This window comes from Mercenaria mercenaria, chromosome 14, assembly GCF_021730395.1.
Source record: "Mercenaria mercenaria strain notata chromosome 14, MADL_Memer_1, whole genome shotgun sequence".
Classification (NCBI taxonomy): Eukaryota; Metazoa; Mollusca; class Bivalvia; order Venerida; family Veneridae; genus Mercenaria; species Mercenaria mercenaria.
In genome coordinates this window covers 54205290-54233179 of record NC_069374.1, presented here as the reverse complement: position 1 = coordinate 54233179, position 27890 = coordinate 54205290, and the positions used below count along the sequence as shown (strand labels likewise).

The 27890-nt window shown below is 35.7% G+C and overlaps 1 protein-coding gene across 7 annotated transcripts in view; it reads left to right on the top strand.

The window, feature by feature from the left end:
* LOC123527556 (uncharacterized) overlaps positions 1 to 27890 on the top strand; it is a 76159-nt gene that overhangs the window by 18477 nt on the left and 29792 nt on the right. For 4 of the 7 annotated variants that reach the window (XM_053523524.1, XM_053523526.1, XM_045307086.2 and 1 more), the window contains exons 2-14: positions 190 to 2630; positions 3240 to 3257; positions 11474 to 11603; positions 12472 to 12587; positions 13490 to 13715; positions 15280 to 15365; positions 15921 to 15953; positions 18230 to 18262; positions 20106 to 20219; positions 24165 to 24341; positions 24944 to 25135; positions 26364 to 26594; positions 27028 to 27162. In XM_053523524.1, the coding sequence (XP_053379499.1) occupies positions 382 to 2630; positions 3240 to 3257; positions 11474 to 11603; positions 12472 to 12587; positions 13490 to 13715; positions 15280 to 15365; positions 15921 to 15953; positions 18230 to 18262; positions 20106 to 20219; positions 24165 to 24341; positions 24944 to 25135; positions 26364 to 26594; positions 27028 to 27162 (3740 nt within the window). In that variant the 5' untranslated portion in view covers positions 190 to 381. The remainder of the gene's footprint in view (positions 1 to 189; positions 2631 to 3239; positions 3258 to 11473; positions 11604 to 12471; positions 12588 to 13489; positions 13716 to 15279; positions 15366 to 15920; positions 15954 to 18229; positions 18263 to 20105; positions 20220 to 24164; positions 24342 to 24943; positions 25136 to 26363; positions 26595 to 27027; positions 27163 to 27890) is intronic. The other 3 variants (XM_053523527.1, XM_045307082.2, XM_053523528.1) reach the window with 3 other exon arrangements.

Below are 27890 nucleotides of genomic sequence, written 5' to 3'. Positions count from 1 at the left end.
TCAGAACATGTGCATATTTCTCAATTCAAAGCTATATAACCTGTAAATATTTTTCTGGCAGATTCTTGTATATATATAACTTTATGGCGACTATTAATAAACTTAGATACTTGAATTGTTTGCTTATTGTCTAAGATTGTTTAAGGTATGCTAGCAACTGCATGATTTCCTCTTTCTTCTATTTTGCAGGGCACAGCCTTTTTACATAACTGACACAATGAAGAGACGTAAACATACTTACACCATAAACAGTGGATTATACAATCAATGAAAATGGAATTTGGTTAGATAATAAAATTTTATAAGCTTCAGAATACAGTCATTCAAAAGAGTTATGCTCAGGTTTAATGATATTAGGATGCAATAAAAAAAGATCAAGATATGGCGGGCTCAATGGATGAAGTGATAAAAGTTTCAAAGCTTTTAGGCTTTGATTATTCAAAATTTGAAAACACAAAAAAATCATCCATAGAGAAAAAGAAAAATATAGGTGAAAATAACCAAGTGAGAAATAAGAAAATTTTGGTCAGCCCTGTAAGAGCTTATAGACCGGCGAGTGAAAGTTTGACGAAATCTAATGCATTAATTAAGGACAGGGCAGTTAGCAAAAGTAGACCAGCACTTGAAAAAGGAATTACTAAAGCCGATAGTTCAGAAAGGCTCTCTTATAGTGGCAGAAAATCAGTTGATCCAGAAAAATTAAATATAGCTCAATTAAGGAAAAGTAAAAGTGAAACAAAGAGAAAGGTATCCATTTCTGAAGAAACTGATAAAGGAAAGAGTAGAAGAGAGTTAAAGAATAAAAGGTACATCCATGAAGATACTGATCCAGGGAAGAGTAAAAGTGAAATAAAGGGGGAAAAATTGTTACCAGAAGATGATCATAGCAAAAATGATAGGAATAAATTGTCAGAGGAGAAAATTACGAAGTCTCCAACTAAAGAAAAGCCTTTAAAAGAAATTCGAAGGAGACTTGATTTTGAAAATGATGAGATTGGAGATGAAGTTGCCCCTTTGTCAAGTGGTTTAGATTTTACAGATAAGATAGTTGCACTAAGGTCATTGATACATAGAGACAGAGAGACTAGAGATATATCAGACAGAAAAGCTTACTATGGGGAATACAGGTCTAGTCAGAGAAAAGTTATCATCTCCAGAAGTGATTCTCTAAAGGAAAACCAAGAACAAGTTAGTGAAAAAACTGGTTTGGAAAAGGACAAGATAAGAGATATCTTAAGGACTAGAAAAGCAGATAATGAAAGGCAAAGAAAAGTGCAAAGTGCTGATTTATTTAAAGACAAAAAATTAGATGGTAGATTGTCTGCCATTGACATGCATATACTTAAAGAAAGGTTAGAAGCTAAACATGAAGTTGTAAGTGAAAAGAAAGATAAAAATGTTGATCTAAGGAATGGTTCTGGAGAAGATATACTAAGTGACAAATGTTTAACAGGTGATTCATTGTTACATGCAAGAAAGGACAGAAAAATAATTGTAGCAAGTTCAAGAAAGCTTGCAGGAAGGGAAGAAAGAGTGACTGAAACTATGGAAAATACTAGTAGGCCAAGTTCGAGGCTTGAAGCAAAAGAAACTCAGACTAGCCAATTAAATCAATCCATAAGAAGTGTTCAAAGTAATGTACCATTTTATGAACCAGTAGGTAGACCAGTGAGTGCTCCAGTTTTAAATTGTGAACTCTCTGTCAGTAAGAGAAGGGTGGTTGCAAGAAACAGGGATAGAGGTATAGGAGGAATAGAACCTGGCATTAACGTAAAAAATGCAGACATAGAATCCCCATCTAAAGATGATAGGCAAACTAATATTGATAATTTTGTTGGAACAAGTTTAACTCCAGAGAAATTAAAGCATAGACGTCAGTTTGATATAAATGAAAAAAAGAAAGTTTTAGAGTTAAATGGCATAACTTCAAGTAGGGAAAGAAGAAGTTCAGAACATATCAAACAAAGGCATGACCCAGGAAATCATAGGCCAAATTCAAGGACTAGTAATAGAGATGAAGATATTTTAAATATGAATGGTACTATAGGAAGGAAATATAGAAATTCTGAAAGTCAGTCTAAAAGTAATAATGCAGAAAACAAAGTCCTTGATAGTCGGTATGAGAAAAATTTAAAAGGTACGAGTAAAAGTGAAAAGAAAGTACGAGAATGGATTAAAAATCAGGAAAAACTCATGAAAGGTAATTCTGTTGATAAGGATGAGATGTTAATGGAAGAATTGAATGTGTGTATAAGTTATCCAGTAAGCTCCCCAACACGCATGCAAAAAAGTCCATCAGACAGTTGCGACAAAATACCCATAAAACTTGAGAAAACAAAAAATGAGAAATCGCATTCATTGAGTCCCAAAGCTGCTTATGGAATAATTCAGCCTAATGCCGGAGATTGTACAAATAGGCCTTTGAGCAGGCAGGATATTTTTGATAGGCTAGAGCATATAACAATGGCTGTCGTTACCCAAAAGCACCAGCTTGAACTGGAGATACCGGTGAAGGATATACAGGTTAACCAGAAATCTCCGGCTAAAACAGGATCTCGTACTCCAGAAACTCCGTCCATTAGAAACATTCAGGGAAAACCAGCAGAAAATTGGGATTCGGCCAGTACAGAGTAAGTAATAAAGTTGTTACGTTATAATGTAACTGGAGACCAACCAGTTACCTTAGATATCAAATTTATCGTATTGAGTTATGAATTATGAACTGAACTGTAATTGTGTGTGTTAAATTAGTTAGAAATTAAACGTTTACAGAATATTTTGCAGTGTAGAATATCACCATTAAAAATTAACCAGAAGTTTTAAATTTTTGTAAAATTTGTTTGCACATAATCAGTTAATAAATAGAATTGTTGATTCAATACAATATATAAATCGATTGATTTCAGTAGGTGATTGATCAGTATATCTTTTCAGTATGACTTCTATGTTTGTACATGTAAAATATTTGGTGTCAAAACAAATGGACAGATAAAAAGTGCAGCTGTTAAAATATAGCAATATATCCTTTTATGCTGTCAGTTTGCCTTCTGTGTTTATATGTTTAAAATATTTGATGTCAGAATGAAACGCAAGATAAAAATGCAGCTTTTAGAAAGTAATTATTTATACACTTTTAAAATCCGATATGATAAATATTCTATTTGAAACGCATTAAATTAAAAAAAAAATGTTATCAAATTTTGCAAACTTTAATCAATTTGTCACTACTCGTACAATAGGGCAGCAAAACCGACTAGGTAAAAATGTAGTACACGCTAGGTGATGGCTTGTTTGTTGTTTCATATAGAAGTTGTTGGCTGTTGTTAAAATTATATCTGGTGTGACAATTTTAGGGCGGTTTAAAGACCTACCAGAGGAGATGTGAAATATACCAATCTTTTTACTTTTAGTTTATACAGAAGTTATTTTAGGTTGATTGTGACGGAAGTTCTACAATTTATATTAAATACCCTCAACACCTCATTCCTGATGGAATCCATCACCAAAGGGTTATGAGAGAAGAGAAGCCAGTTTCCCTTTTAATGCTGAGTGTTAAGCAAGGGAGCTCCTGGTACCATTTTCCACGTCTTTGGTATGACGTGGCTGGGGATTGAACCAATGGCTTCCTGCACTAGAAGCGGACCACTAGGCTATCAAGGTGGTTAATTATGTCTGCTGCACCACTGTGTGGCAGGAGACATATTGATTTACTCCTGTCTGTCTGTATGTGTCCATCTGTCAAATCTTGTCCGCACTCCTAAGTTGAACATTTCTCATCCGATCTTCACCAAACTTGGACAAAATGTGTTTGTCAGTTAGTCCTTGGCCAAGTTCGATAACTATCCCAATCTGTTTGGCACTTTGGAATAATGGCCCTTGAATTACCGATAGGCCGCTTACTCCAAAACTTACTTTTCAGATGAATAGGCAGTTGTGGGAGACATGTGCTTTCCTCAAAAGCAGCTCTAGTTTTTTTTTACTCTTTATGCCTCTGAAGGATTACATGAGTGTGCAGTCTGTCTGAACATTCCTTAGTTTAAAGACCATGCAACATTTATTCCCTTTGATAAGCATATTGAAAAATTGTGTCACACATTAATGAAGTCTGTATAATTGCCAAGGTCAAGGTCACAGGTAAAAGGATTAACCTTAACCTTGAGTGAGGTGTCAGTTGTTGGGGCATGCTTGTTTTTACATCGAACAACATAACAAAGGACAGGTTCTGTCAGTATATACTACAATTGTGTTATCAAAAAAGGAAAAAAGAACATGTTGTTGCGTCTTTAATGCCCTAATTCGTCTGTAATTAAGTGTTCTCCACCTCCTTACAATATCTGGAAGTTGTCGGGCACTGGTGTAGAAGAAGGTAGTACTTTTAAAGAAGGCTGTGAAACATTTTCTGGTCAGGGTTAGACCATTACAGGGGTATGGAACAGGGATCATGTTATTTCCCTAAAGATAGAAATTTTTTAAACCATGGAAATAGAAATGAAAAAGATATTACAGTGTGTACTCTTATTATTTTATTGTGACTATTTTTTTCTGATGTCCAAGTCTTTCAGCTCTTTATGTTCAAATGTGAAAACAAGTTTTTTATGCCCCAGCAGAGAGGCATATTAGTTTTCAACTGTCCATCCGTTCGTTCGTTCGTTCGTTCGTCACAACGTTAACTTTTTACATGAAGGCACCCAGGACCTTCAAACTTCACTTGCTGGTAGTACTTATTGAGTACACCACCCCTACTGACTTTGGGGTCACCAGGTCAAAGGTCAAGGTCACATGGGCCAATTTTAACTTTTTGCATGAAGGCACTTTACGCGCGAACCACTGCACCTAGGACCTTCAAACTGCACATGCTGATAGTACTTATTGAGTACACGACCCCTACTGACTTTGGGGTCACCAGGTCAAAGGTCAAGGTCACAGGGTTATGTTCAATGTTAAACATTTTTATGCCCAGCTGAAGGCATATTTTACTCATCATCGTATCTTCCTCACAACTACTTTTTACAAGGCACCGCCTTCAAACTTCACTGCTGGTAGTACTTATTGAGTACACGACCCCTACTGACTTTGGGGTCACCAGGTCAAATGGTCAAGGTACAGGGGCCAATGTTAACTTTTTGCATGAAGGCACTTTACTCGCGAACCACTGCACCCAGGACCTTCACACTTCACATGCTGATAGTACTTATTGAGTACTCGACCCCTACTGACTTTGGGGTCACCAGGTCAAAGGTCAAGTGGCGCTGCATGGGTGCATTGTTAAACTCACTATAGTGGACAGCTCACTCATGTGTTAGGCTGATTCATTTTATGTCAAGGATTTAGGAAATATATGATACACTATTTTGTAGTAAATGAGGTTGATAGTGGCGTATATATTCAGAAGAATACCCACTTTAAAGATATATTCGGCCAATATCTAGGAGCAGAGAACTTCTTCCCCTCAGTGTTACATTGCTGATGTACAAGAAAAGAACACAGATTTTGAATGGGTTTTTTTGTCCAAGATGTTTGTAGTTTTGTGTATCGGTATCACCCCTAAAATTCATTTAGTTAGATACAAATGACTGCCTCTCCATAGATATATAATTATAAGATAAGGAAATTACGTATTTTATTTTCTAGTGGCCACATGTTCTTTTGAAAAATTGCATATAAACCTGTTACAAACAAAATTACATTAATATATTGATAAGTTCAAAATAGTCGACATAAAGATCACATGTTTCACTGATTTTGCAGACCACGTCAGATTCTATGATTAAATTTATTTGGGCAAAAGGATTTAAAAGTCATAATGTTCGCACGGATCAATTACGTATTTGTATAAGAATAGGATTGTGATTTTACTTTCTAAACCATTATTTAATGTTGATATTGTTGATTTATTGTACAAATACCAATTTATAATTTTGTTTTATACAATTCTGCATTGTTGGCTTGTTTTTAGTTGTACCGTATTTTCTTTGATAAATGTCCCTCGTCTTGCAGCAAAATGCATTATAAACATTTTGTCTGGGGTGCAGTTAGAACAGGATTAATTTTTTTTTAGTGGTAATGTATATCAAATGGCATGAAAAACACACTGGACTGGAGATGAATAAGTTTCTGGGGTTTTGGTACGATAGACTGGTATTAAATTTAACAGAATAAAAACTTACTTTACTGTTTGACTCTTCAATATCCATTGACAGATTTCTGTTTTTATTTTTGGTAAACTTTAATCTCTAATTGAGCATCCATGAGATAACAATGTGGTTTTATGCATAGTTTAGATCAAGCCAGCTGGCATCGCGCAGTCTGTCAGGCATATGTAACTATCACTTTCTTCAATTCTAGTAGGCTTTAAAAGTGAACAGCATGGATCCTGAACAGACTGCGCGGATGCACAGGCTGGTCTGGATCAATGCTGGTCGCAAACCCACTATGTTGGTTTTCTCATGGCACGGCTCAATTAGCTATTGTATACATGTTTTTTTATTGCATTAGTTTCATATAATGTTTAATGATCTCATGCCTGAATATTTTTTAATTGAATTGAATTTATTTTCCAAAAAAAATAAAGATGATTTAAGATGCCTTCAGAAAGTACTACCTGCCCTGACTATCTGTAAAACATGATATTGTAGAATGATGTAAAATATCATTGGTATTGTCTCTAAATCAAATTGATAATGAAAAGCCTTGTTACCAATAGGTGAATTAAACAATAGGTTGGAAGTCACAGGTTATTTTTTTTATTTTTTACTAAGTAGGGAAGAGGCCCTGAGGCCTATGCTTTTGGGGAGAAGTAGAAAATAGGTATTTGAACTAAGAAGAATAAATTCCTTTTTTAAACTTAATTCTAGGGGAAAACTACGTATGATTTGAAAGAAATTTTCTGAGGGGAAGAAACCAGTAAATGACCCTATTAATAGAAGAAAAATATATCCGAGTCATACCGGTATGTTAGTTTAAAAGAAGTAAATTTTGAGCAATATTAAGCAGATAGATGGGATTAAATTAGCTGCACCATGAGGAAACCAACATAGTGGCTTTGCGACCAGCATGGATCCAGACCAGCCTGCGCATCCGCACAGTCTGGTCAGGATCCATGCTGTCCGCTATCAATACCTATTGCAGTTAGAGAAACCATTGGCGAACAGCATGGATCCTGACCAGACTGGCACGGCTCATATAATGTTTTATAATCTTATGCCTGAATATTTTTTAATTGAATTGAATTTATTTTCCAAAAAAAATAAAGATGATTTAAGATGCCTTCAGAAAGTACTACCTGCCCTGACTATCTGTAAAACATGATATTGTAGAGTGATGTAAAATATCATTGGTATTGTCTTTAAATCAAATTGATGATGTAAAGCCTTGTTACCAATACGTGAATTAAACTATAGGTTGGAAGTCACAGGTTATTTTTTTTTATTTTTTACTAAGTAGGGAAGAGGCCCTGAGGCCTATGCTTTTGGGGAGAAGTAGAAAATAGGTATTTGAACTAAGGGGAATAAATTCCTGTTTTAAACTTAATTCTAGGGGAAAACTACGTATGATTTGAAAGAAATTTTCTGAGGGGAAGAAACCAGTAAATGACCCTATTAATAGAAGAAAAATATATCCGAGTCATATGTTAGTTTAAAAGAAGTAAATTTTGAGCAATATTAAGCAGATAGATGGGATTAAATTAGCCGCACTATGAGGAAACCAACAAAGTGGGTTTGCGACCAGCATGGATCCAGACCAGCCTGCCCATCCACGCAGTCTGGTCAGGATCCATGCTGTTCGCTTTTAAAGCCTACTGCAATTAGAGAAACCGTTAGCGAACAGCATGGATCCTGACCAAACTGCGCGGATGTGCAGGCTGGTCTGGATCCATGCTGGTCGCAAACCCACTATGTTGGTTTTCTCATGGCGTGGCTCAAATTGAGATTTTAGGATTGAAATATGATGAACCTGTTTGGAAAGAGTATTGATTTTGAAAATAAACTTTGGACTTGAGAGAATTTAAGACTATTAATATTTTACAAAGTAAATTGCCCTTTTTTTTTGACATTCAGGTAAATGATCCTGTCTGTAAGATGAACGATATTTATTCAATATTATAACTAATTCATTAACATTTTGTATGCTATGAATTCCATTAGATATTGATTTCGTCCCTGTAATTCAAATTTGATAGCCTTTGTATATATAACTGTCAAAAAATGTCGCACTTGAATAGATGGATAACTTTTCATTAAAACTATTTTTCAATATTTTTCTATCAACATTGCATACTATGGGTCGTTAGAAATTTAAATGTGAATTATTTACGTTTTTTCAAGGAGCCAGTGTTATAAAAAGGGAAAATAAAACTGACAATGTTGTCTCTATCATAACTTAAGTGGATTCTTATTGTTCCATTTATCAACTTCAAAAGTTTACTTGAGCCGTGTCATGGGAAAACCAACATAGTGGCTTTGCGACCAGCATGGATCCAGAAAAGCCTGTGCATCCGCGCAGTCTGGTCAGGATCCATGCTGTTCGCTTTTAAAGCCTACTGCAATTAGAGAAACCATTAGCGAACAGCATGGATCCTGACCAGACTGCGTGGATGCGCAGGCTGGTCAGGATCCATGCTGGTCGCAAAGCCACTATGTTGGTTTTCTCATGGCGTGGCTCATTTATTATTAGTATCTGAAATGTGTGAGAAATGTTGTAAAAATGGTAGTTACTTAAGTGTTACGACTGATATGACCTCTCTTTATTGGATCCGAGGCTCTTAAGATATAATGTACAAGTAGTGTGATATTATCTGTTTTGTATAGTTTAATTTTCTTCCCCTTATATAATTCTACCATAAAATTTACACATTCTGTCATATTACAATTTCTGATGAGTTCTAATGCCCCCCTAAACTGGAAGCATGTCCGAGATTAAATTGCTCTATTTGCCATTGCCTGTTATGACATAACATTAGCATATTGGCTGTTCACACAGCCATAGTTGCATCCTTTGAAAGATTTGGCATGTCCAGTGTTTTGTGCTGCTCATGAATTGAACTGACTGTGATAAGATTTGACCACTCTCTTGTAATTAGATAAAGTTTACAAGCCTTTGCTATGACATGATCTTAGGGGCCTACGTGGCCGAGTGGTTAAGGTTGCTGACTTCAAATCACTTGCCCCTCATTGATGTGGGTTCGAGCCTCACTCGGGGCATTGAATTCTTCATGTGAGGAAGCCATCCACCTGGCTTACGGAAGGTCGGTGAATCTACCCAGGTGCCGGCTCGTGATGAAATAATGCACAGAGGGGCACCTTGGGTTTCTCCACCATCAAAGCTGGAAAGTCGCCATATGACCTATGATTGTGTCGGTGCGACGTTAAACCCAACAAAATAAAATAAATAAATAAAATGACATGATCATAGATGAATATGTGGTTCTACTTATTAATTCATATAGGACCAGAGTTAGTATTATGTTATTGTAGGATGGGCAAGTAGGGCTTTACTATTTGTGTTGGATTCATAGTCCAAAAGCATGCCCTACTAAAAATGTAAAGTTAGAAGGTGTGATATTATAAATTTATTGTAACACCTCTGTAGACTTTGTATACCCATATAATAATTATTATATTCATGAGATTGAATATTGTAATTTAGTTAAAGGGTAGATTAAGGGTCGCTTGGGCAAAATGGTTTATAAATGTGGAAGGGAGATTAGACGGGTCAAATCACAATACTTCGGATGGATATCTTAACAGATGGATGGAAAAACATATGGACAACGGAGTAAAACTAAGTGCCCCCAAAGGGTGGGGGTACAAAAATGTATATATTTATATGCCTTCTGAATAAAATAAAAAAAGTTCTTATATGAGTATGAATATGGTGATTAGCTGTGTGGACTTTTGTACACCCATGTATATTCCACTTGTGTGAGTGTTGTGTTTTTTTGCACCAGAAGTGGAGCAAATGTTTTTGAAACGCTTCATGTGGCTTTATTCGCTTGTAATCTGTCGGTCTTTGTACTGTCTGTTCGCAATTTCTTCTGTGTGTCCATGCAGATGTATAATTTTGTCTATCTGATGGATTGTGGATTTTCATAATAACATTTTAGTAATGATATTTTGCCCAGTGAAGACGACGTGCAGTGCGCAAGACCCAGGTCCGTAGCTCAAAGGTCAAGGTCACACTTAGACGTTAAAGGATAGTGCATTGATGGGCGTGTCTGGTCCATATCTTTGTCATCGATGGATGGATTTTCAAATAACTTGGCATGAATGTGTACCACAGTAAGATGACGTGTCACACGCAAGACCTAGGTCCGTAGCTCAAAGGTCAAGGTCACACTTAGACGTTAAAGATCATTTTTCATGATAGTGCATTGATGGGCATGTCCGGTCCATGTCTTTGTCATTCATGCATGGATTTTAAAATAACTATGCATGAATGTGTGACACAGTAAGACGATGTGTCGCGCGCAAGACCTAGCTCCGTAGGTCAAAGGTCCTAAACTCGAACATCGGCCATAACTATTCATTCAAAGTGCCATCGGGGGCATGTGTCATCCTCCGGAGACAGCTCTTGTTTGCACAGAAGATGATGTCAGAATGTCTTAATGAGATATAAGCTTCATAGATGGCTTTATTGCAGCTTGTGAATAGTAGCTCAGGAAATACCGTTTGTAATGTTTGCAGATTTTATTACGAACTATTTCTTACATGTAAGTGTACCAGACAAATGCAAAGAAATGTAATATCTCCTCTGTGAAGCGATTTGTGGTACTATAATTGTTTGCATTACATTACAATATATTTTAAGTAATTGTGATAATTTTGCTCAGTTGTGGTCAACAGTTAAGCTGTTAATACAGTAGAGTACAATTTACAGTCACAGTTTTAGTGCGATCTTCGTGAAACTTACACAGAAAATACACTCTAGAGGCCCTATTTTCGACTAGGTCTTCAAATGTAGCATTGTCAAGCTGCACTGTAGTAGCACATTGTGTGGAGCTATCTCAGAATCACTTCCTTTTAACTTTACTTGCAACTTTGTTTTTTAAAAAAAATGAAAATTTCTTCTTTTAAAATTAAAAGAAATTATATTAATCTTGAGGTGTACGTATTTAAAATGAGACAGAGATAATGAAATGAGCCGTGCCAGAAGAAAAACAATACACACAGTGGCGTCTTAGTGCGACACACAGAATATCCAGGACCCATTCCTGTTTCAATGTCATTGTAAGCGAACAGCATGGATGTGACCCAGAACTGCCTTAACTGTATTGAGCTGTGTATGAATCCTTAAATTAAAAGAAATGCCAACCATATGTTGGTTGTCTCATGGCGCGGCTCAAATGACATAGCTGGTCAGAAATACCTTTAACATTGCGGTTGGTCAAAATCTTATTTTCATTGGGTAATTGCAACATAAAAATTCATCTTTTTTTTTTTTTTTTTCAGACTGAAATATTTTGTATATTTTTTAGATCATCAGTGTTCAGTCTACCATTCTCTATAAGATCTGGAGAGTCAGTCTCGTCTACTTGCCAAGCTGTTAAGTTGCTACGCCGGCTGTACAATGTTGATGAAGAAACGAGACAGAATTTGGTGCTTATGGTAATTACACAGTTATTTTAGCAAAATATTGTGGTTCTTTTTTTTGTTGCCTTTAAATAATTGTCAGTCTCAATGTTTTATGGTGTTGATAAACTGTAGTGTCAATTAGAAAAATTACTGGAGGATACTTTGTCTTAGTGCCATCGAGCTGGCTTTGGAAAGGTTGGTGGTTCTACCCAAGTGCCCGCCCCAAATGTAATAATGTGTGGAGGGGCATCTGGGGCTTTCCTCCACTATCAAATCTGGGAAGTTGCCATATGACTTATAATTGTGTCGGTGTGATGTTAAACCCAACAAACTTTGGCTTACGGAAATAAAACTTCTTAGGATATGTAGGTGTTTTCAGCAGATTGTCCTATTAGTTCCAGGGTCAGTGATACATTAACCTTGTGAAGATTTTTTTTTACATTTTCTACTTAGATAATAGGAATGGCTAGGACTTGTGTCTCAGCTCGAAAGATACTGAAGTATAAACACCAAACAGAAAGTTTGCGGGGGATTAAAAAGTATATTAATGCACTCTGCTTTTATTTACCCGAGATAAGAGAACTAATTTTAAGCCAAATTATATATCTCTTCTAGCGTATTAACTATGGAGTTGGATTTTTTTTTTTCTACCAGATTTATAAATTTGAATTTAAAAATATTTGCATCTCATTGCAAAATATATTTTGAAAGGTAGTCTGAGTAAATATTCACATGTGTTACAGATTTTGAGTAACAGAATTTGCGAAAATTAGCTTACAATAAATCACATTTATAATTATATTATGCAGTCTACAGTAATAATGTTAATTTGATAAAAGCCGTTATTACATAATCCTCTAATATTGGTTGTTTCTAAAAAATGTTTTTTCTGGTTGTGTAGGCAAAATGTTTCCGGCGTTGGTTCAACAACGTGTTACATGCTAAGGCAAGAAACTTTGAGATCACTCAAGCTGCAAAGAGAGTCAGCCCGATCAGCTATGGTGTTATGTTGCGGAAGTAAGTCCTTGATTCAGGAAATAAATCATTATGTTAAGAATATGAGATGAAAGTTTAAAGAAGTAAGTCATTGTATATTATGGAGATGAATCATTATGTTCACAGTCTCAGTTAATACAGTTTATATTAATAGATCTTCCATGAATTTGGCCTGCTGAATTTTTAAAATGGGCCGATCCATCATTCAGTTTAGGCAGTATTATTTACTATTCGAGGGGGAGTTCACTGAAAATTTACTGACTTGATACTAACTCAGTGCACACCATGATAAGTCAGCACAGATGTGCAGGCTGATCTTAGTCTGCATTGGTTGCCAGCAGGCTAAAGTTCCCTCTTTGAGAAATAAAATTCTTCTTTTGAAAATAAACAAATAAGTCTTAACATGGATGCTCAGAAATTCTTTGACATTGAGTTCAGTGGTTTTTGGGCAATATGGCTATTTTGGACCATAGAATTTGTGGATCTCAAATTTAAACAATTAAATTGAAATTTTACTTGATTGTTTTGATTAGCACAGCCACAAAATCCATGAGAATAAGTTCCCCACTAATATTAATGATTAATATTACCTTCATAATATTAGTTTAAAAATGGATATTTAATTTCCGCAAGAATTATTTTGCTATTCTCCTGCTGATATTTAATGTGTAACATCTTGAGAATTATTCATATTGTAAGCATTTTTTCAGAGGGTGGGGTCGGGGGTGATATTTATAATGTGAAACCTTTAGAAAAGAAATCATAATTTGTATATGAAAAGTATCACGTCTGAAATCTTATTAACTGAAAAGTTTTGAATGAAATGTTTCATTGCTTATACAATTACTTTAACAGACATATTATCAAAAACTTATGTTTTGCATTATGAAGCAAACTGTTACGGCTAATTTTACTTACTTCAGGGGAGACACCTGTTACAGAACCAATGTATTGTCCTACTACTTTAACGTATGGAAAACTGCGAGCAGAAATGCTGGGCTGCACAGGCAAGTTGAGCTTCTACATCGGCGACACACACTACAGAAGGGAATGAATGCATTTAAATGGGCAATCAACAGGTCAAAATTACAACAGGGTATTCTTCAGGACAGGATTAACATCATGTTGCTACAGTCTATATTTACCAAGGTAGAACTTCCATAACATCATGTTGCTACAGTCTATATTTACCAAGGTAGAACTTGCATAGGAAATAACATCAAGTTGCTACACTGCTATTGTCTGTATTCTCCAAGATAAAACTTGCATGAAATAAACATCAAGTTGTTACAGTCTGTATTTACCAAGATAAAACTTCCATAACATGTTGCTACAGTATTTATTTACCATGGTAAAACTTCCATAACATCATGTTGCTACAGTCTTTATTTACCAAGGTAAAACTTCCATAACATCATGTTGCTACAGTCTTTATTTACCCTGGTAAAACTTCCATAACATCATGTTGCTACAGTCTATATTTACCAAGGTAAAACTTCCATAACATCATGTTGCTACAGTCTTTATTTACCATGGTAAAACTTCCATAACATCATGATGCTAGTCTTTATTTACCCAGGTAAAACTTCCATAACATCATGTTGCTACAGTCTTTATTTACCCAGGTAAAATTTCCATAACATCATGTTGCTACAGTCTTTATTTACCATCGTAAAATTTCCATAACATCATGTTGCTACAGTCTTTATTTACCATGGTAAAACTTCCATAACATCATGTTGCCACAGTCTTTATTTACCATGGTAAAATTTCCATAACATCATGTTGCCGCAGTCTTTATTTACCATGGTAAAACTTCCATAACATCATGTTGCCACAGTCTGTATTTACCAAGGTAAAACTTCCATAACATCATGTTGCTACAGTCTGTATTTACCAAGGTAAAACTTCCATAACATCAAGTTGTTACAGTCTGTATTTACCATGGTAAAACTTGCATAAGATAAACATCATGTTGCTACAGCTTATATTTACCCAGGTAAAACCTGCATGAAATAAACTGCTACCGAGATAAAACTAATTAATGCACAAAATAATATAAAGCAGTTTCAGATGTGAAAGCAGTCTCAGCCAGTTTAAAAAAGGCCAATGTATGCAAAATGACAGATTATTTTATAATTTATCTTTTTAAAAACATGTGTACCACTTTTAACATTATCATAAAAAATCTTTTTGAAAAAAGGTTTTGCATTAATATTGAAAATTCTTAAAATGAATAAATAAAGGGATATTGGGCTAAAAGTAGAACCAGAGGAGGTAAGTTTGTCCAGGGAAGTCAGAGGGAGACAGTTGCACAGTTGGCAGGTTACAATGGTAGCCATCCAGGTTTGATTGCCGTTCACGCCTGATGGCCTGACTAGTGTTCAGTGCTGGATGATTTCTTAAATTGGAACTGTTTTCAAGCATTACTTGCCTTGACTGGGATATATGGGATGTAAATTTGACACCTGACAAAATACTGGTTGAATGTGTTGCTCTGCAGAACTAGACCTCACATTTAACAGATTTCCTTTGAACTTCTTGTTCCACATGTAATTTGGTCATAGTGTATCTGTGACCGTTTCATGTAGTTAATATGTTGGTTTAAGCAGGTTTGGCTTAACTTTCACTATTCTTGCCTATCGTTTTCTGAAATACTGTCAAAGAATTTTACTAAAGTTTCAGTATGTAATGTGTTGTTTGAACGTTTCAGTGGAAATATCGCACATTAGAAAACAGACGTCTACGACTTCAACAAGCATTCTTCAGATGGAGACAGTTCACAAAGGAGGCTCAAAAGTACGTAACTTTCATTCTCCCTAAGTCTCAAATGGTAGTCATCATTTTATTAACAAGGTTAATATATATCTCTTGATATAGAATAGCATAGATGTAATAGAAAAAATAAAGTTTAGTATAGGAGCTGTTACAAATTTAGATACAGTTAACATAGATTATCTACATGGTTTTGAGTATCATTTGTGTTTAACCATAAGTTTAATTCCAGTTAAACCCAAACTAAAGACCACTTTTGAAAAGTAACCTGCGAATTACAAAAATGGCAAATTTGTTACTTATTGAAATATTTCCATATGTTTTAACCTGTAAATAAAGATTGCATTCAAGCCTGTATTAAGCAGACAGCCAAGGGAGCAACACAGCCTGTCTGAGTAAGACAGGTGGCTACTTAATGCAGGTGGCCACTTAAGACAGGTAGCTGCTTAATGCAGGTGGCCACTGTGACAGGTTCAACTGTACTTACATGTAATTGGGCCATATCAACTGTTGTGGTCTTTAAATAAAGGTTTGACTATATTTTTCGATAAATTGTATTAAATTTTCTGTGATGTATAGTTTAAGAGAGAGAGGAAATTTAGCAAGTGTTGAGTAAGTTAATTTGACTCCTTCATGCACATTCCAAATTCCTTAACAACCGACCAATTAAAACTGTTTTTGCAAGTGTTTTATAATGGTGTATTGTTACATAACATTCCTTTCAATGCAGTTTGAAATCTTTTAATAGTGTGTATGCATAATGGTGTTAGATATCTATTGATATTTCTTGAACCCTTTATATTGTGATATAAATTATGCCCACCCAGTTAGCTCAGTAGGTAAATCACATGACTATTGAGAGGTTGAAAGTTTGACACTAAAGTGTCGTTAATATTCTCAATGATGACTTGGCAGAGATTGTCATGTGAGTTATCTTCTGTGAAGAAGTTTTTTTGCTTGCAGTGAACCAGTCAGCATTGTCTGTACTGGTTCAGGGTCCAGGAATATTGGTTTGGTTAATTGATTGCTTTAATATATCACTGAAATACTGTTGAAAATGTTGTATTTCTTTTTCGCAACTTATTGCTATCTCTTGATAAACAGCGTTAACTATTCAGTCACATTGATATCTCTTCACAGATTTATAACCTACCCTTCATAGACATATCACACTTGACTGTATTGTTTATCTTTGCAGGCAAAATTCAAAGTAATTATTTACGGGTATTTCTTAAAGACTAGATGTACTTTATTGTAAATTTTTATTGTTACCAGAAAACCAGATTTTTTTTTTATTGTCCTAATTATTTTTAGATGTGTAAAAGATAATCATTTAGATTTTGTTAAAATAGGTAGATATACATGTACATTATTGTCTAGAATACAATAGCATTTTAATTCAAAAAGGGACTAGTCATATTCTCTACTTTTTATGCCCCCGAAGGGAGGCATATTAGTTTTCAACTGTCTGTCTGTTCGTTCGTTCGTCACAACGTTAACTTTTTGCATGAAGGTACTTTACTCGCGAACCACTGCACCCAGGACCTTCAAACTTCACATGCTGATAGTACTTATTGAGTACACGACCCCTACTGACTTTGGGGTCATAGGTCAAGGTCACCAGGTCAAAGGTCAAGGTGCTGCGGGGGCATTTGTCTGGTATAGATACTGCAAATACAGAAACATATTTGATTATATCCATGGACTTATTATACTATACAGATTTCTTTTATGTTAGTAAATTCATTAAGACTGTTGCAAGCATAAATATTAGATATTATATACTGACTATAATCCTTTTTCATTCAATTCTGGGATTATTTCGAATTTTTGCAGAAATAATTAGGTAGAATAATCTATTCTTTGTTTTATCACATACGCAGTGAAGCTCGTCCGATAACTTCATTGAAACAAAGATTATTTCTGGTTTGATAATAGAACATTACCTCATATGAACCATGCCATGAGAAAACCAACATAGTGGGTTTGCGACCAGCATGGATCCAGACCAGCCTGCGCATCCGCGCAGTCTGGTCAGGATCCATGCTGTTCGCTTTCAAAGCCTATAGCAATTATAGAAACTGTTAGCGAACAGCATGGATTCTGACCAGACTGCGCTAATGCGCAGACTGGTCTGGATCGATGCTGGTCGCAAACCCATTATGTTGATTTTCTCATGGCGCTGCTCATATTATGATTTCTCTGGATGTACATCACAGTATCAGCATGGACAAAAATTAGTAGTTAAAAATTCAGTATACTGTGAAATCATTTGATTTAATGGGCATGAAATTTCGTGGTTTTAGTCAAAAGTGGATTTAACCTTTAGCCTGCTAAATTTCTAAAATGGACGGGTCCGTCAGTTAATTTGGGCAATAATATCATTTATTATTTGAAGGGGTGTTCACTGAAAATTTACTGACTCAGAACAGCGAACAGTGTAGACCATGATCAGCCTATACGGATGTGCAGGCTGATTTTGGTCTGCACTGGTCTCAAAGGCAGAATCATTTGCCGGCAGCAGGCTAAAGTTTAAATTCATGAATTTCACCTTTATGCTTTACAAATAAATTTAAGGTATTTTTATATATTTTTTTTAAAAAGTTGACATTGACCTGTAGTTATACCCTTTAAAATTCTTTATTCTGTGAAATCAATTTATTTCGTGGGCATAAAATTTCGTGGTTTTGACAAAAATGACAATTGTGTGGAGACATCTATTTGTGGATTACAAAGTCAGTAGAAAATTTGCATATTCTCCATGATTTTATTTTGTTGATTGACACAACAACACAAAATCATCAAAAATTAGGCCCTTTCAAAATGTTAATGATTTCTCTGTAACCTAAGCGTTGTAGAATAATGATTGTGTTGACTTTATTACTAAGGTTGGATGATTTACCTATCACCCCCATACAGAGGTAATAGTCACGCAACAGGGTTGATATTTGAATGTTGATTGATGTTTAATTTGTGTTATTTTGGTACTGTTGGTTAAAAAACAGAATATTTTGTCTATTTTATTTGTATGGATGTTTTGTTTTAAAACATGTTGCTGAACACCAATTCCTGAATCCACCATATGAGCCGCGCCATGAGAAAACCAGCATAGTGGCTTTGCGACCAGCATAGATCCATGCTGTTCGCTAACGGTTTCTCTAATTGTAGTAGGCTTTAAAAGTGAACAGCATGGATCCTGAGCAGACTGCGCGGATGCGCAGGCTGGTCTGGATCCATGCTGGTCGCAAACCCACTATGTTGGTTTTCTCATGGCACGGCTCATATATATATTTTGAAAAATATTTTTACTTCGTTTAATGAAATTGCATTTTCTTATTTAATAACTTTTGGTGAATACTTCATGTTAACTGCAAATATATTCCAAATATCTGGGAATTATAATGTTTAAAATGTAATTAAATTTTTTTTGGACAATTAGTTCACTCAAATTTCAAGATTTCACAGTCAGAATAATCAAAGTTTTATTTTTGTGTGATGGACTGGTGACAAGCATAGAAATTACCACTTTGCTTGGGATAAAACCATGCAGAATTTGAACAAGAAGATCCTGTTTGTTGTGTGAATTTTCTTTACATTTGTGTAGCACAGTGGTGACGGGGCTTTAATATTTTGACCATGTATTAACCTCAGTGTTAGAGACACTTACCATTGATTTAGACAAAGACTACACCTAGGAATATCTACATTATATTAAATGAAATTTTCTTGATTTTTATTTTTGTTATGCTTCCCTTTGAAGACAAGGGGCTGTATAGTTTGGTCTGTTTGGTGGTTGTTCCATTTTTTTGTCAGACTTTTGGTTGTTAAATACTTTACCCTCCAATCAATTATAAACTGGAGAATGTTTTTTGGGTAAGATTATCAATTTTTATATGATATTTGACGGAGATCAGTAGGTCAAAGGTCAAGGTCACATTGAGACTTAAAAGGGTTTCCTATCAATAACTAGAGGGCCCTTTGGCCTATTGGGCCTAAAGTAGTCAAACTTAATTTTATGATTGAGTGTTGTCACTAGATGGTCATAATATGGCCATACTGCTTTTGGGACCATTAGGTCAAAGTCCAAAATTTAATGATCTTGAGACAAAAAATGATTTTTGATCAATAGCTGGAGATTGCTTCATAACCTTACTGGTCAGATGGTCAAAAGTGAAGGTTCCAACATACTTGAAACTGAAAGTTACAAACTGAGTTCTTTTCAACAGGTTGTCATTGGGGGCATATTGGTTTTACAAATAGCTTATATGAGTCATGCCATGAGAAAACCAATATAGTGCATTTGTGACCAGAATGGGTCCAGACCAGCCTTGGCATCCATGCAGTCTGGTCAGGATCCCTGCTGTTCGCTTACAGTTTCTCTAATTGCAATAGGCTCTGAAAGCGAACAGCATGGATCCTGACCAGACTGGGTGGAAGTGCAGGCTGGTCTGGATCCATGCTGGTTGCAAAGGCACTATGTTGGATTTCTCATGGCACGACTCAAATAGCTTATATTATTTCTGGGCATTATGTTTTCTTCTAATATATGTACATGGAAGTATCTTTCTTTAACACTTAATCTCATTATCTTCTTATGGTAGTTTAGTTAAATGAGCAAGTAAGAAAATAGTATGTGTATTACAAATTTTTATTAACCTGAGAAGCTTCATGTAAAAAGTGCATATTTGAAACCAGTCAGCATTTACTTCAGAAGCTTAAAACAATAAGTGCATGTTTAAAATCACTTACCAATTGCATTTACAGGATTCGTATGTTAAGGAATCAGAGCAATATGCGATTAAAGGAGAGAGTTTTCCTTGAATGGTATAACACATACCAGAGATGTCTGAAGCAGCATAAGGCAGACATGCACGCAAGGTAAGTGTAACTGGGGGATGGGGAGCTTTCCTGTGTCTCATTTACTTTGATTGGCCTATATGTTCCTGGTTCTTGGACAAAACAAATATTTTATGGGAGAGGGTGGGGGTTGGAGTGGGACTTGACTTTGTAGATATTAGAATTTAAAGGTAATGTAAATGGGGATTTGTAACTTAATAAGGATTCAATTTTGTGAATTAATACAATGGTTACCATGAAATGCACAAAAATTAGGCCTCCACAAATATACATAATTTCATAGTTAAATGATATTTCTGTATATTTGCTGCGATAATGCAGTTGGAAGAGTGACTAGATACGTTGTACAGTATCAGATTGATGATACTATTAGTTTGAATCCTGGATCTGGCTTAGAATAATAACTTTCAGAAATGGCTTTAACCCTTACCCTGCTGAATTTCTATAATGAGATAATTCATCTTTCAATTTGAACAAAACCATTAATTGCCAAAAGGGGTGCTTACCAAAAAGATACTGACTGAATGGCGAACAGTGCAGATCATGATCAAACTGCACGGATGTGCAGGCTGATCACGATCTACACTAGTCACGGAGGCAGAATAATTTGTGTCCAACATAACAAGGGTTCAAGTGAAAATTTTTCACTAAAGTCTTCAAAATCTTGTATCTTTCTTGTTATGTTAAGAAAGTCACAGTATAGACAATTAATTGTAAGGGTAGATTTCTCAGATGTACAGAGCCTCTCAAAACACAGCCACAGAGCCATGCATTTGCAAATTAGGCCCTTAACCTAAAGAAACTGTATCCTGTTTTCTCATATTCTCGGTGGCCTAAGGGGTCGTTTTTATTCCCAGTAACAGATTAACCAATTCATAAACAGCATTTGGGTGTTATTTTGTAGAAAATTCACTTGTCTTTCAGATGGAGTCATAAAATACTACTGAAATTATCCCATTTAATTATTTTGTTATTGTATTTGATAACACCCTCACGCACAGAAATGGACCGAGAGTTACTTGTATTCCTGTGAATTTAGATTTGACGTTTCATCACAAATAAGTTGTAGAATTTAAAACATTAAAATTACCATTGTGTTATAAAAAGATATATTCTGTAGTAAATACATCAAGAAATATTACAATAATTGCATAATCAGTAATTTATGGCAAATTTGCTAAGTTAAACATCACCCGAAAAAAAAAATTTTAAAGGATTTTTTTTTGAAAATTGAGTAAAATGCTGATAGTTTCGTCAATATGCATTCAAATCACTTGAAATTTTAAGTGTATCAGTTTTGTACCATTCCCGTCTAGAAAATAACAAGCATTAAATTATTTGACAACTTGAAGGCAAAAAAAGAGAATATGAAAAACCCTGTGAATATGAGAAACAGGGATAATGGAAAAATATAGCAGATGGATTGCTTCAAAAATCCAGCAACAAGTACATTTTAATTGCAAAACATTTTTGAAATGTCTTTGAAATCCCTGAACAAATAAAAACAAAACTGATCATATGAGCCGCGCCATGAGGAAACCATCATAGTGCATTTGTGACCAGCATGGATCCAGACCAACCTGTACATCGGCGCATTTTGGTCAGGATCCATCCTGTTTGCTTTCAAAGCCTATTGCAATTAAAGAAACTGTTAGTGAACAGCATGGAATCTGACCAGACTGCACAGATGCCCAGGCTGGTCTGGATCCATGCTGGTCGCAGATGCACTATGTTGGTTTTCTCTTGGTGCGGCTCATATATAGGATTAAATATAATGCTTTTTAGCTCACGTGTCACGAAGTGACAAGGTGAGCTTTTGTGATCGCGCAGTGTCCGTCGTCGTGCGTGCGTGCCTAAAAATTTTCCTTGTGACATCTCTAGAGGTCACATTTTTCATGGGATCTTTATGAAAATGGGTCAGAATGTTCATCTTGGTAAATTCTAGGTCAAATTCGAAACTGGGTCACGTGCCATCAAAATCTAGGTCAGTAGGTCTAAAAATAGAAAAACCTTGTGACCTCTCTAGAGGCCATAATTTTCAATGGATCTTCATGAAAATTGGTCAGAATGTTCACCTTGATGATGTCTAGGTCAAGTTCGAAACTGGGTCATGTGCCTTCAAAAACTAGGTCAGTAGGTCTAAAAATAGAAAAAACTTGTGACCTCTCTAGAGGCCATATATTTCACAAGATCTTCATGAAAATTGGTCAAAACGTTCACCTTGATGATATCTAGTCAAGTTCGAAACTGGGTCACGTGCCATCAAAAACTAGGTCAGTAGGTCAAATAATAGAAAAACCTTGTGACCTCTCTAAAGGCCATATTTTTCATGGGATCTGTATGAAAGTTGGTCTGAGTGTTCAACGTGATGATATCTAGGTCAAGTTCGAAACTGGGTCACATGCGGTCAAAAACTAGGTCAGTAGGTCTAAAAATAGAAAAACCTTGTGACCTTTCTAGAGGCCATATATTTCACAAGATCTTCATGAAAATTGGTCAGAACGTTCACCTTGATGATATCTAGGTCAAGTTCGAAACTGGGTCACGTGCCATCAAAAACTAGGTCAGTAGGTCAAATAATAGAAAAACCTTGTGACCTCTCTAAAGGCCATATTTTTCATGGGATCTGTATGAAAGTTGGTCTGAATGTTCATCTTGATGATATCTAGGTCAAATTCGAAACGGGGTCATGTGCGTTCAAAAACTAGGTCAGTAGGTCTAAAAATAGAAAAACCTTGTGACCTCTCTAGAGGCCATATATTTCATGAAATCTTCATGAAAATTGGTCAGAATGTTCACCTTGATGATATCTAGGTCAAGTTCGAAAGTGGGTCACGTGCCGTCAAAAACTAGTTCAGTAGGTTAAATAATAGAAAAACCTTGTGACCTCTCTAGAGGCCATATTTTCCATGGGATCTGTATGAAAGTTGGTCTGAATGTTCATCGTGATGATATCTAGGTCAAGTTTGAAAGTGGGTCACGTGCCGTCAAAAACTAGGTCAGTAGGTCAAATAATAGAAAAACCTTGTGACCTCTCTAAATGCCATATTTTTCAATGGATCTTCATGAAAGTTGGTCTGAATGTTCATCTTGATGATATCTAGGTCATGTTCGAAACAGGGTCATGTGCGGTCAAAAACTAGGTCAGTAGGTCTAAAAATAGAAAAACCTTGTGACCTCTATAGAGGCCATACTTGTGAATGGATCTCCATAAAAATTGGTCGGAATGTTCATCTTGATGATATCTAGGTCAAGTTCGAAAGTGGGTCACGTGCCATCAAAAAGTAGGTCAGTAGGTCAAATAATGAAAAAACGTTGTGACCTCTCTAGAGGCCATATTTTTCATGGGATCTGTATGAAAGTTGGTCTGAATGTTTATCTTGATGATATCTAGGTCAGGTTTGAAACTGGGTCAGCTGCAATCAAAAACTAGGTCAGTAGGTCTTGAAATAGAAAAACCTTGTGACCTCTCTAGAGGCCATACCCTTGAATGGATCTTCATGAAAATTGGTCAGAATGTTCACCTTGATGATATCTAGGTCAAGTTTGAAACTGGGTCACGTGCCTTAAAAAACTAGGTCAATAGGTCAAATAATAGAAAAACCTTGTGACCTCTCTAGAGACCATATTTTTCAATGGATCTTCATGAAAATTGGTCAGAATTTTTATCTTGATAATATCTAGATCAAGTTCAAAACTGGGTCACATGAGCTCAAAAACTAGGTCACTATGTCAAATAATAGAAAAAACAACGTCATACTCAAAACTGGATCATGTGGGAAGAGGTGAGCAATTCAGGACCATCATGGTCCTCTTGTTTAATAAATTATGAAAATAAAGATAGATCTATAAACATTTGAATTTAGTCAACAAACTGTCATAAAGCATAATAATATCGCTATCTTAAAAGGAAGACCTGCAGAATAAAACGTATTTGTCACATTTTTCTGTTGTTCACATTTACAGACGAGTGTTGCTGGCACAGGGTTGGTCATCATGGCGATGTTACACACTACTATCGAAGGAGAAGAAGCAAAGACAGGCTCTTGCAGTTCGTTTATTCCAGTTTACACTACAGAGGAAAATGTTTACATACATGAAGGTGGAATTTTCCAAGTATATTGTGGCAAAACAGTTCCATAAGTAAGTATAAGTCAGGCAATGAGGAAAGAATAAAATACACAATCTTTGCAAGGTTGTATCAGATAGAACCACCTTGTATCTGTTTCGTATTAATAACCTGTAAAGTTAGCGGATCTATAGTGGATCTGTAGTGGATCTGTGATGACATGTGGCATTTCCCATACAGTTAGGTATTCTTCATACGCAATTTTGGCATTCCTTTACAGGTTGCTTGTATGAACTACATTAGCAACATGAGAATGGCAATATGATGTTTGGAGAATATGAAATCAAATGTCATTACAGATCTGCTACCTTAAGCAGTGGCATACTGTTTTCTGCTGGAAAAAATGATTAACTGTGCTATTTTCAGCCCAGATTTGTTTAATCTCAATGACAGTTCATCAGCTCTACTATTCATTGAATATGCGAACTTAGGTGACTAAGTAAGATCTTAATAAGAGAGAAAACACTAGTTTTATTTTCTCATAAATTTTGAGTGGAGTGACTTAAGACCAATAGGTTCCCTTGACAGCAGATACTTTCCTTTATTCCATCTCTGTTAATGTAAAGACAAATGAAAAAAGTTTATTATAGAAAAAAAAATGTTGTTTTTAACACAGATTGTCGCAGTTGAAGGTTGCCATGATAGCATGGAAGGCTGGTACCGAGGTCAGTAAGAGCGAAAGAGAGGAGGACATGCGTGTAGCAGAGATCTACTGGTCACGAACATCATTAAGATCTCACTTCACAGCATGGCGAGATTCACTACTGACCAACAAGGCTTGCAGGATGTGTGATAGCAATTTCATGAGGTATGTGGACATAGATTATCAAGAAATAGTGTAAAAATGTTGTAGTGTAGTTTAGACGGTATGAGCTCCATAGCCTATAGGTTATTGTTCAAATCCTACTCAACCAGGGCCTAGTTGTTCGAAACTTTAACATGTGATTGAGCTAACGATCGATTAACTTTTAGAGTTATATTTCGACTGTTTAGAAAACTTATAAAAACAAATGTATAGGTTAACTATCAAGAACACCAAAACGTATTTGCAGTAAAATTAAAACATCGTACTAGTGTTTCCCACCAAGACTAGTGTTTGGATCAAAATCTAACAGGCAGTTAGTTTAACAGCCTGTTAAAGTTTCGAACAACTGGACCCTGATCTTCTTGTAAAAAGGAAGAATGGTATTTTTCTCATAGAGGAAACTTATGAGTGTATGTTCTTTAGTCTTCAGCCTAATCAAAACAAAGGAAAAGAAATGAATACATTAGCTATGAAGTGGTCTGATCTTCATTGGGGTTCTACTGTATAATTGAGAAATGAGCCGCACCACGAGAAAACCAACATAGTGGCTTTGTGACCAGCATGGATCCAGACCAGCCTGCGCATCCACGTAGTCTGGTCAGGATCCATACTGTTCGCTTTTAAAGCCTATTGGAATTGGAGAAACTGTTAGGGAACAGCATGGATCCTGACCAGACTGCGCGGATGCGCAGGCTGGTCTGGATCCATGCTGTTCGCAAAACCACTATGTTGGTTTTCTCGTTGCACGGCTCAAATGTCAAATGCAAGGAGTGATTAAAAAAAAAAGCAGATTTTGAGAAGGGCTTATTTGTTTGATTATAAATAAATATACGATTTGCACTAGACACAAAATGTCATCAACTAGACAAATACCTAAATTGATGAATGTTTGTGATTTTTGTTTACAGTGCATTGTAAACAAAGTCAGAGGTACACTTCTTTATACCATAGACACACATACGGCGCGGATAGCTACGTTTAGCTACGGATAGAAATATAGTAATCCGTCTCGAATGTGGTACGGATTGTCACGGGTTACTACTTTAAGGTACGGCTCAGGTACGGATCGATACTGATTACTACGTTTCTATCCGTGCCTAGACGTAGCTATCCGCGCCATATGTGTGACTTGGGTATTAAATAGAAAAGTCCTTACAAGTCCTTAGTTCCTGTAATATTTGTGAAATAAATCTTATTTTCTGTCACCTGTGTACAATATTAATTTTTGAAGGAATGCCTTCTGCATGTGGAAGAGACGTTACCAAGAGCTTGTCGAAAGACGTGAAGCTGTCGACATGTATATCAGACAAAAGGTCCAGACCAGAGCTTTCCAACACTGGTACACTTTTGTAGTTGTAATGAAACAGCGACGAGCTGCGGCAGTCGAGTGTTTGCAATCAGTGTTACAGAGACGCATGTTTGAGCGGTGGCACTGGTTCACTATATGCCAGCGAAATCTCAGGTGAGTAGTTATTTGGAAAGTTTTTATTACTTGCAAGTACTGTTTGCTTTGAACAGTATTATGAACAGTTAGTGTTAATGTATTTTATGTGAACTTGTAATATTAATAAACCAGAAGGATAGCTGTATGATCGAAACAAATAAGCTGACTGAGAAAAATTCATTAGTCATAATTTTTGCACAATCACTTTAACATGAAGTTTATTGTTTTTGGTGCTTCATTAACATTGATTTTGAAGAAATATCATTAAACAGTGAAACAAGATTGGTTAATATCATATCGTCACCTTAATGCAAAAAGGTCAGTAACTACATTGACAAAAAAAAAACAGTGAAAATGTACAGTTTTTTGTGCTAAAGTGACAAAATGATAAGAAAGAATTTGAATGCAATGTGTATTTTGTTAGTTTTCTAAACTTTTGTTCTATTTATAGGAGACGCTTACTGTTACATGTACGCAAACACAACTTGGATACTCAGAGACGCTACCTCTCTGTATGGAGGTCACATTTCAAGGTCAAATGTGATGAAAAGAAGGCACAGCAACTTTGGTCTAACTCTTGTGCAAGGTAACAGAGAGATTATCCAACCTTTGCTTTTATTTAACTTTTGTTTCTGAGTTTTACCAGGTTTGATTTTGTTATGTCTCCCACCACACAGTGGTGTGGGAGACATATTGATTTACTCCAGTCTGTGTGTCTGTCTGTGTGTCTGTCTGTCACAAAGCTTGTCTGCACTCTAAATCAAACATTTCTCATCCGATCTTCACCAAACTTCAACAAAATGTGTCTGCCAATAAGTGCTCGGCCAAGTTCGATAACTAGCCAAATTGGCCAGGGCACTTCGGAATTATGGCCCTTGATTTACCAAACACACTCAGATTTCTTGCGCAGTTTTACCCCTAAACCGGCGTCTATACAACTAGTAGTATAGTGTCCTTTTAGTGTCAAGAAACTGCATGCGCATGTGGATTAAGTATTAAGTAAACAGTATATAAAGACTGACTTATTATTCAGATGATTAGGCAGTTGTGGGAGACATGCGCTTTTCTCAAAAGCATCTCTAGTTAGTTATAATTAAACAATAGCTGTTCTGATGTTTATATAATAATCTCTCAAAGGTAGGTAATTTTACATGTTTTGATAATAAATATGCTAGTATGAAGTTATACAGTTAAGAGTCATAAAGGGAGATAATAAAAACAATGGATTTAATAAATGCTTTCTACTATGTTAATCAATATTCAGACCTTTGATAAATATATAACAAAACTATGATAGGAAATAGAATTTAATAT